The sequence below is a fragment of the Haliaeetus leucocephalus genome, unplaced genomic scaffold, assembly GCF_000737465.1.
Source record: "Haliaeetus leucocephalus isolate CR32 unplaced genomic scaffold, Haliaeetus_leucocephalus-4.0 Scaffold153, whole genome shotgun sequence".
NCBI classification, from domain to species: Eukaryota; Metazoa; Chordata; class Aves; order Accipitriformes; family Accipitridae; genus Haliaeetus; species Haliaeetus leucocephalus.
The window spans coordinates 1,462,904-1,473,246 of NW_010972589.1; the positions used below are offsets into that span (position 1 = coordinate 1,462,904).

At 51.5% G+C, this 10,343-nt stretch overlaps 1 protein-coding gene across 1 annotated transcript in view; it reads right to left on the minus strand.

Moving 5' to 3' along the window:
- Nucleotides 1-10,234, minus strand: part of LIMD1 (LIM domains containing 1) — a 28,505-nt gene extending 18,271 nt beyond the window's left edge. The window contains exon 1 of the mRNA XM_010562073.1: nucleotides 9,064-10,234. Coding sequence (XP_010560375.1) covers nucleotides 9,064-10,234 — 1,171 coding nt within the window. The remainder of the gene's footprint in view (nucleotides 1-9,063) is intronic.
- Nucleotides 10,235-10,343: the final 109 nt, after the last annotated feature.

Sequence of the window (10,343 nt, forward strand, 5' to 3'; positions counted from 1 at the left end):
AAACCACTAGTAGTGGCCGGGGAGAGAAAGTCCTTGTCCAAGGAAAATGACACATCAAGCCTGTGTATGTACTTCAGGCATTACCCTGTGATTGTACCAGACTGGTTTTAAAGCAGCATCACCCATTACTACTCCAAATGAGCAACTTTAATCTGTGTTTAAGCAAATAAACACAGATCTACCCAAGCATTATCTTGCTGGAGATCCTTAGTCATGCCGTGGTTAACAAAACTTCACTTCTTTGGGGGCACCGCAAGCTCTGGAGTAATTGGAAAGGTCTGGTGAAAGTCAGGAAGAAGCCCAACGTACTTACGACAGCACTGAAAAGTAAATCCCAACTCCGGCAGCACCACGCTGGCACTCCCAGGTTGGTTAACAATTTCTTCCTGCAGCAGATAGCTGCGGCCGTCAGTTTTCACACTACAGGGATAAAAATGCTCAGGAGCCCTTTGCAGTCGCGCACACATGGCTGCTGAAAAGCAGACACTTCATTTTCCCGGAGCAGACCTGGCTCTCTGTGCTGCAGCTGCCCGCATGCATTCAACCAGCAAGCTGAAAGCCATCCTAGCGCTGCTCCAAGCCCCCTGCACTCAGAGCCAGAGTCCAAACTGACACAAACCTGGAGAGAAGGCTGCAGAGAATAATTAGTTGCTCTGTTTTGTCCAAATCTGACCTGAACTAAAATGCTAGCTTGGCTGCGGGTCCACCCCAGCACGCAGTCTGGCACCAAGTTAGCAAAACTTGCTGGTTCTCTTTGAACCAAGCAGATTTATCTCATTTATTGAAAGAAAGATTTTAAGAAAGCAAAAGATAAATCATGCAGGCTTTAAAAAAAAAGAAAAAAAAAGGAAATAAAGGACAAGACAAAGATAAGAACATTTGGCTTTTCAAATGGATGTGTCCTCCCAGGAATGCATATGTTCAGCGGCAGCCTGAGATGCTGTGCAATCATCTGACACAAGAGCTAATGGCTACCTTGCAAAACTCCCTCCTGACTACAGCAATGCTGAGCAGAAAGTTTTGAGAGTGGAAAACCTGCCAATTTTTGCTGCTCAAAGCCTTCTTTCCACGACATTCACCAGGCTTTCCATAGAACCAATGTATTTATTGCACTGCAAGTGCTGCATTTTCCCCTTCTCTGTGCCAATGAGCAGCTGCTCCAGAAAAAATCACCAGTGTGCTCTGATTTCCTCCTTTCCAGAAAGCAGCCGGGTGACACTGAATATGGATGAGCAGCAAGAAGAAGCAGGAGGGAGAAGGCACAGCAGCTGAGTGCAGGCGCAGCACTTGGTAAAGATGTCAGCAGGCATCTAAAGCCACTATAAAATACCCTAATGCAAATGGAGGGCAGAAATTGCTTCTGCTGTCTCCCGTCCATCCCATTTAAGCTTCAGAGCGTAGGCACTGCCCCTGTGGTTTCCCCAACGGGACAGATCATAGTTCGGCCGGATCCTGCAGGAGCTGCCCGGGCTCCCACAACCGCATCTGTACCCAAACCTTCCTCCATCGTCCGCCCCTCGACCCCCCCATCCCTCCTCCCTGCTTTCAGTACATGCTCCACTTCAACCCCTGCTTAACCCTTTTATCCACTTCTTTCAATATTTAGGCCTTTAAAACATGGAAAATAAAGTCACAGAATGAAAGGGCCTTTAAAATAAATTGACAATGTTGTCTGTAAAAACTATAATGTGCTAAATTACCCCACTATGTAATAACCAGCCATGCTATAAATATTTATAGCTGTCCTGTGGCAAGGCTGACAATTGAAAAATGGCATCATGGCAAATCTGTGTATAGTTCATGTTTTTACTTGTATCTGCTAAATCTTACTTGAAAGCCAATTAAATCTCAGTAGCAATTGGAATTATTCTAGAATTAAGTCTTTGCTTCTTCCAAATATAATATTCTGAAGTATTTTAAGCAACATACTTGAGCCTTCATCTCTGACTCAGCACACCTGGCCTGAAAGGGGGGGGAAAAAAGTGATTTTGTATTGATTTTGCCTTTCCACTTTTTTTTTTCCATTCGCTTCCCGCTGCCACAGCGATCCTGTTCTTTCGGCTTAGGCTACGCAAGGAAAAAGCGATACCTGTTGCTGACAGCAGCCAGTCGCTGAGCTCGGCAACACGTGTGTGAAGCCAGCCTGAAGGAAAGCAGCGCAGCACAGGCCACATCCGACCCCATCCCGCAGCAAAACAGGCTCTGCGCCCTGCTCCGCGCCAGCTCCGACGACTATTTCCCGAAACAGTGCTGAGCGTGCTTTCTGCTAGCCAGGGTGTAGAGTTAAAATGTCAGCAGCATCAGTCCAGCCCCACATGCCGCTGACACTAGTCAGCAGCTCTGGGTAATTTTCTTGGCATAGAGCAGCTTTTAGCAAAAACCTCTGTCCTTAGCTCGAAGCAGAGGGATCCCAAGTAGCCACAGCTCAGCAAGATGCCCAACTCCTGCACTCCGTTGCTTTCCTGCACATAACGAGCGCTTATCTAAGTGCCGATCTGAGCAGATATCCCCTCCGAAATTACAACTTCTAACATCAGATGACATTATTAAGGCGTTATTAAGGAGAAATGAAAGGTTTCTCTTTTGCCACTGGGATGACAAGCCCAAAGTACCGCACATGCGCAGCGCCGGAAAATTCACGCTCGAGCGCACCGGCAGAATGGTAGCCAGATTTGGAAAGGGAAAGGGATGGAAATTGCTGATTTCGGCTCAATTTCTGCCGGCAGGGCAGCCGGGCCCCGGACAACAAAGAAATCTCTGTTCCCTTTCGCATCATGCGGCAAGCAACCGCCCGCGCTGCAGCTGAGCGCCTGAACAAAGGGACCTTTGGGGCAGAACTGGGACCGAAAACATGCCCTGTAAGCCACCTCCCAGCGCTCGCCGTACTCCATCTCAGCACTGCAAACCAGAAGGAGGGCTGCCACCGGGAACAGCCTCGGCTCACAGGTCCGATGCAGACCTCAAGGGCTGTCAGAAATGAAAGTGAACCCGGTGCTCAGTCTGAAATGTCTGTCCCACCCTCAAAGTTCAACAAGTGCATTTCCATTTACCGCCGGACTCAAAGCCTTTAGAGAGACATTTTTTCCTCTAAAGTGTTGCTATTTCACTTTTACCAGAAGGAGCTCAGTTACTTACTATATCCCACTCGCTAAAAATCCAACGCAAACCATGCTGAAGAGCAGCATTTTCTGGGACTGGTCAGTATGATTTATTTCTGCATGCCAGACATCATCTGTCTACAAACCCGGAACACAGTTGCGGGTTTTTCCAGCAGCATCCCCCTTTTTTTCAGCAGCATCCCCCTTCTAGCAACATCCAGGACAGCCAAGCTTTCCTACATGTGCTCCTGGTCGGGTTTTCTAAGACCGTCACTTAATTTTGGAGGGCCAAATGTGACGGTCTGCTACTTCAGTGGTGAGATTTCCTCACCATGTCAATCTGGTCTCAGATAAAAGCAGTGCAGCGGCAGGATGATTCTGGTGGTGTGGGTCTGCATACGTAGCTAATGCAGAAACAGCACTTAGAAGAGTAAGTCTGTCCTCCCCTTCCACTTACTCCATGCAAGCCACATTTCCATGATCAGCTTGACTCTTCTCCATCACACATAACTTGTTTTTTGCCCCCTCCTTACAGGAGGCTGGATTTATGCTGAAGAACCCCCAGCTGCATTTGGAAGAAACCCCCAGCGCCTTTGCACGTAAATACCTCTGGTATCATCTTTCCATCTGCCCAGACACGCACGCGGCTAGTCCAGAAGTAGACCCGGATGCCTCTTGGCAGAAGTTGTACCTTCATGAGGGTCCTCCCCATCAGAGTGGGCAAGAGGAAAGCTGGCAGGGGAACTCTTACCTTGTTCCTCTTTTCCCGCTCTGATGGGGAGGACCCTTGTGAAGGTACAGCCTCTGCATTTCCAACTCACCTATTCATAACAGCAGAACCAAGTCCTCCACTTCGACATCCATTTTTCAAAGACTGTCCGCTGAGAAAAAGACTTCACCCTGTCATACCCAATGTGATGCTCAGTTCTTCAGGTTTTACTTCAGACCTTCTCCAGAACCTGATGCCACCTCCCCGTGGCTCACCTTAACCAAGTAATTTCTACGTCAAACTCTAAATTAGACACATTGTGTGTCTCGCTATGCTGTTAACCACTACTGTGCAATTGCTCTTGCCGGAGAGCTGATTTCAAGGAGATCTAGAGGCCCGGGTGAGATCGAGCGCTTGGAAAACCTGGTAGTTTGGTCCCGTTCACCACTGGGTGACTGGGTGACTCAATGGTAGCAAACATGTACAGGTACTCCCTGCCCAAAGAACCAGAGAGCTGGTAAATTTTCCTGTATTGTTTTTGCACGCTTTGTTCTTGACCCCCGATTTTGCTGTAGACAGTCGTGTACACACTGCCAGCGAAGTACAAAAATGCCATCAAACTCACATCAGTGACATTTTAAGTACCTTATAGCAATGTCAGAGATTATGTTAACTCCAGTGCCACATAAATGAGGCTCCTTATTCCTTTCAGTCTCCACTGCCACAGTATCCTGGCTGAATGACCTATTGCTCCTCTGCCTCGACTCCTTCCTTTTTCTTTCCTTTTGGTAGATTTTTCCTTAGCTTGCAAACCCAGCTGAGCTCCCAAGAGGAAGGGAGGAGAAGCACATGCTGCTGTAATCTTGAAGAGCCGTATCCCAGGCAAATACTTATTTGCTTGGTTTCTCGCAGTGAGATAAGCTTTGCAATCTGCACACACCCACTAGTCCACGTGCCGTGATCCTTCCAGCTTTCCTTGTTCCACCAAGACCTGTCTCGCCCTGCCTCCTGCTCCTCTCCGCTGCAGGCAGGCATCTCCTTCCAGCTGCAGTGTTCTCCCAGAAGCAGGCAGCAAGGGATGCCTCCGCTCATTCCCGGTGGAAACAACGCCATTATCATCACCCACATACAAAACAAACCTCAGAAGAACTTTCATTTTAACCAGAAATTCTCCACTTGGCAGCCTTGAAATTACTCTTGCTGCTGCTGAAGCACCCTGGTGCACCATCAGCAGCAGGGTTCAGTAAAGTCTGCAGGTGCATACAGCCTGAAAATTAAGTAAATTGTGGTTTCGGCAATGATAAAACACTAACTTCACTATGCACTAGACTTCAAAAAAGCACTGCTGGCCTTCAAGCCGATCACACCCATTCAAAGGTGCTGGCATTCCAGGTCTCCACAGAGTTCAGCGATTCAGCTACTGCTCCGCTTCTGGCAAGGGGAAAAGAAATCTGCAGACTTAGCCACGAGATCTTCTCTGCCAGACTGCTGGGAAGCATCCCAGTATTTCTCTGCAAAACAAGATGCCTGGGGCTCTCCTAAAATACCTGCAGCTTATCAGCTCTGCTCGAAATAATAAGGGAGTCAGAACTTAACACCTAACAAATATTTCTAACAAGAAAACCATTTATAAAATTGTTTTAGAAAAAGCTCTTGGTAAGGGTGTAGATAGCATTCATCAGATGGAGATTTCCACCTAGCTGTATGAAATAAGCACTGGTAAAACCATGATGCTACACATTACACCTCTAAAAGCACTCATCTGTGCCTGGAGACCAAGGAACTGCATGGTACCACAGCCTCTGCTAAAACAGGAATGGTAAAACCTCCCTGCAGACCCCAGGCCTCTCCTCTACCACGTCACTTCCAGACAGTGCAGGCAGACGCTTGGTTTGCTTGTGCACCTGCCCAGCTCTCACCCGAAAACTCATCCGGCACCAGTCCTCGGGATGGTGCCGCCTCACCCAACCCAAAACATCTGCGTTGCACTGGGTGCTGCTAGCAGGGGAGTTGCAGCTCCCCCGCTCACTCCTGTTCAATGAATCTTCCCGTTCGCCAAGTGGAGATGAAGGCTGGTGCATCCAAAGGAACACCATGGAACATCAGTGGGGTTCAGGCACCTCACTCCTGGACGTTCCCTGGAAACGGTACACCAAACACCTGAATACGACCTAAGCTGGCTTCCCGCGACACCTCCCAGGGACATGGGGCCCCTTCTCTGCTTCACGGGAACCAGCCTCTCTAGGCAGTGATTTCAGGATTTCCCTCCCCAAGCTTAAGACCTGGGTGATACCTGAAACTCCCTACACCCTCCTCGACAGCCCACATAAATCAAGTCAGCACTTCAAAAGCACTCTTGGAGAGCCCAAATTCCTCCAGAGACACATGCAGCCCATGCTGCTCACACATAGGCCACTATTTAAAAAAAAAAAAGAAAAAAGAAAATTCTTGGCTTTGTTTCCTTCTTTCCTTTCACTTACTACACATATTCTGAGCAGACAAAAGTATTTTGTACAGCAACTGGTGCTGACAGATAACCAGACCGTCTGTTATTCCTCAGCAGAGATCCTACCTGTGTATGCCTAGTCCCTAGCTTATCCTTTCCTAGGCTTTAATTTACAAACACTCATTTTCACATAGTGAAGGAAAAAGCAGCTCTTTTACTGTGATCAGAATTAGTTGCTCATGATAAACAACTGGTCCAGACCGAGACAGACTGAAGGACGGTATGTTAACAAGACAGACAGACCCATCTTAAAAAAAATCCCCTTGTTACAGAAGCAGCACCCAAAATTAGGAGAGCCGAAAGCATTTTAGATAAAATACTTTGGCCATTTGCACTTCAGTCCTGGTTTCATTTCCTGGCTCCGATGTACCACAAAGCTGCTACATTAGCCATCCCCTCACTGGGGGAAAGTCTGCAACAAAACAAGCTGTTGATCCTTTTTATCACTATTGCATAAAAGTATTTATTTTCCATCCTAAAGTTTGCTAGCTTGAGGGTAGGGCATAGCCAAGATAGATTCAGAAGACCAGCCAGGTCCTTTATTCCTCCAAAGGAAGTAAGGTAACTGAAAAAATGAAAATAAAAGTGAGAAAGAAAAGGGGAGGAGACCCAGAATTAAAATGCCTGGGTACTTGCCCCTTCCTGCTCCTCGGTCCTCCACAGGCCAGATCTGCTGAGCCTTCCCCCACAGAGCTGAGGCTCCATAAAAATTGACTTCTTCCTCTGCCACAACTGCATCGTTTTGTTTTCCCCTCTCCTCCTTCCCAAATTTCTCAGATGCTACACCCTGGTGTAAAACCTCCTGCCAGGAGGATGTCAAAAGGCCTCACTGGGGACCAGGCAGGCTCCATCTCTCCTCCCTCCCGCACCAGGCTCACCAGTAACTCAGCCGCCTGACCAGCAGCATTCTCCGCGCTGCCAGAATTACTCCAGCTTCACCACAAATTTCCTGCAGGATGAAAGCCTCCCCCTGGCGCTACCCCCTATTTTGTGACAAAAAATGTAAAAATAATCCAACCACCGACTAGGTCCCTCTGCTGTCTCACCGCATCCATCCCCATGCACGTTTTGGATGAGGTATGATCCAGCTGGTTTACTTGCATCATGAGGAGAAGATGCACACAGCAGGGTCTGCTGAAGAGACCCCTGACACCTCTCCAGTGGAGCTGAATGCCGCCTCCAGCAAAATATTCCCATTTTTGAGCACCGCCTCCCACCAGACTGTTGTCCCAACCCCATTTTCGTTATCAGCTCCTTGTCACGGCATTCAGCATTGCCCCCCCTCCGATGAGGCTCCCTGAGCTCATTCAAACCACGCGCCGCCCGCGCAGGACAGAAAGTGCCAAAACATGTTTCCGGGCCAAAACGCTCCAAGTACAGCAACTCAACACATCACTCTTCTGCAACAGAATAAAAACACGTCTGCCCTGCCACAAGGCTGAATCCAGTCTCAGACACTAAGATAAACAATCCCAGCACAGCCCTCTGCGGGCAAGTACCACCGCCCGATGCCAAGAAATGCATTTGGTTATGCAATTTGCAGCTGAGCACTCGGTGGTCCCTCCAGCTACGTCCCTGAAGCCCGGCGTGAAGCTCACGGCTGCTCCTGTGTGCACAGACCACCACTGAGCCACCCACCGAGCCCACCGGACAGGACCCCGTGCAACGGCACCTGTGCAGCCTGAGCTGCAAACCCTTCCTCCACACCAGGCTCTAGAGTTTAATCTGCTCCTGCTTCTACTTCTGTGACCGTGGGTTTAAAAACATGAGGAAAATCCATGCACTAGATCTGCTCCTGATGTTTGTTAAATTAATGGTGGATTTCTCGGCCTTTCCAGCAACTTTGGGTTTCCTTCTCCCAAAAGCTGAACTATCATCTCACCTGCTATTAAATGGCAAAGTGGCGCAACAGGGAAAGGAAACGCTCAATTTGCTCCTGACCTTCTGCCATCCTGGGGTAGTAAATTGTTTTAATCCAGCAGGACATTTAATATCCTCACTGGGAGATCCTCGCATGTAAGCGGTCCCTTTTCAGGGCCAAGCGCCAGCGATAACCTCTGGTGGTCTGGACTACTCACGGACCCAAGATTTAGGGAGGAATGTGCCTATGGCCTTTTTTTCTGCCACCTTCAGGATGCACCCATCCTTTCACAGCTGATGGGGACCAGCACTGGGGGCTGGGGGAAATCCTGGCAAGTTTGGGAAGCCACCACCCTTCCCATCCTCAAGAAACTTCTCTTCAACTGATCTCACAAGCACACCTGGCCATGGCCACCTCCATGGGGGGGGCTACCACCAAGCCTCCCTCGAACTCTGTGTCCTTCTCCGTGCCCACAGCGTACGCAGGCTGAACGGCTGCCTTCTTGCCCACACATCGTCAGGCAGTGTACTTTTAAGACGCATAGAACCAGGAGTACTGTCAAGAAAAGTGAAGTGCCTCCCTGCTGGCAGCGAAGGGCACTCACTTCAAAAGACGCTGTTCCAGCTTCTTCTCGGCGCTGTCCTCTCCAAAGCTGCTAAACTACCTTTGCTTTAAAAGTTAAGAAGTAGGATTAAAGAAAAAAATGTTGCAGGAGGAAGAGCTTCCAGTCCTTGTGATAAATAAAAGTTAAACAACAACCACCCCCCCGAGCAGCTGAAAAAGCACAATGAAGCAGGAGTACAGGCAAAGGGAACCCTGCAGGTGCGAACCCTGCAGTGACACTTCACAACGAACGCTTCTCACACCGACTGGCGGACTGCCTCCTTACCGAAGTAATCAGCCTTTGGCCGAGCATCCATCTCCTGCTCCAGGCGCTGGGTCAGTGCCTCCAGCTTCAGCTCGGCCGCCGACGGCCCTTGCTCTGGCTGTGGAAGGAGGGTCTGGCAGGGCAGCTTCACCTTCACCGTGCTGGAGCCCTCCGGGTGCCCGGCGTCCGACCGTGGGCCGCTCACACCCTCTGGGAAAAGCGGCTGTGGGGCATCCGGAGCCGTCGGCCCAAGCGAAGCCAGGCGTGAGGAGCCCGGCTCTGGGCTTGCACCGCTGCCGTTGGGCCGGTGGTTTTGACCGTGGGCCACGAAGTGGCCAGCTGGGCTGGGGTAGGCAGTGGTGTGCTGGTAGTCCACGCTCGGGGCGGCGGGCGCAGAGCTGGAGGAAAAGGACAGCGGGACACCCTGGTACCACAGCTGGTTGACGTCCCCTCCGGCCCTGGGACCACAGGGCTCGGCGGGGCCCGAAAACCCCCGGGCGGGCTGCACCGAGGGGGCCGAGAAGGAGGATGACCTCTGCTGCAGCAGTGCCCCCAGTGCCCCCTCCTCTGATCCCGCCGAGGGTGCCGGGGGGGTCCGGGCATGGGAGAAGGAGGAGGACCTCTGCCCGGCTGGCGTCGGGTCACGGCCCCCGCCACACCGCCTGCCCTCGCTGCCGTTCTCCTGCCCGCCGCGGCAGGGCTGGGGGTCGCCGGGGCTCCCGGTCTGCTGCTCCCCATGCCCCACGCCGGGACGTAAGCCCCCCGCTCTGGGGATCCTGTCGGGCTCCGCTTCCCAGCCCCGGCGCCCGGCCTGGCTCCCCGGGGCCTCGGCGCGCGGCCCGCTCTCGCCAAAGCCGCGCTCCCCACTATCGTACGGCCTCGTGCGAGGCCCCTCGGCGGCGGAGGCCGGGGGTGGTTTGGCACCCCGTGCCGCCGGCGGGCTGGGCCGGGGGGGGTTGAAAGCAGCTCCTCCGTTCAGGGCGGCCATCAGCATCTCCTCCTGCTGCTGCTGCTGCTGCTGGAGGTGGATCTTGGCCATTTTGGTGGCAAAGACCCGCCTGGTCTCCTCGAACTCGGGGTTGTTGCCGGCGGCTTTGTCCACCCGAAAGAGACCGTCCTTGGAAGCCTCGTACATGTTGAGGTCTTCGATGAACTTGCTGGCTTCCAGACCCAGATCGTCGTACTTATCCATCCTGACCGGCTTAGCGGGCTGACCCCCGCGTTCCTCCTTCTCCTCCTCCGCCTCCTTCCCGCCGGGTTCTGCCGGCCGTCCCGCCGCGCCGTCTCACTCCCGCCGCGCC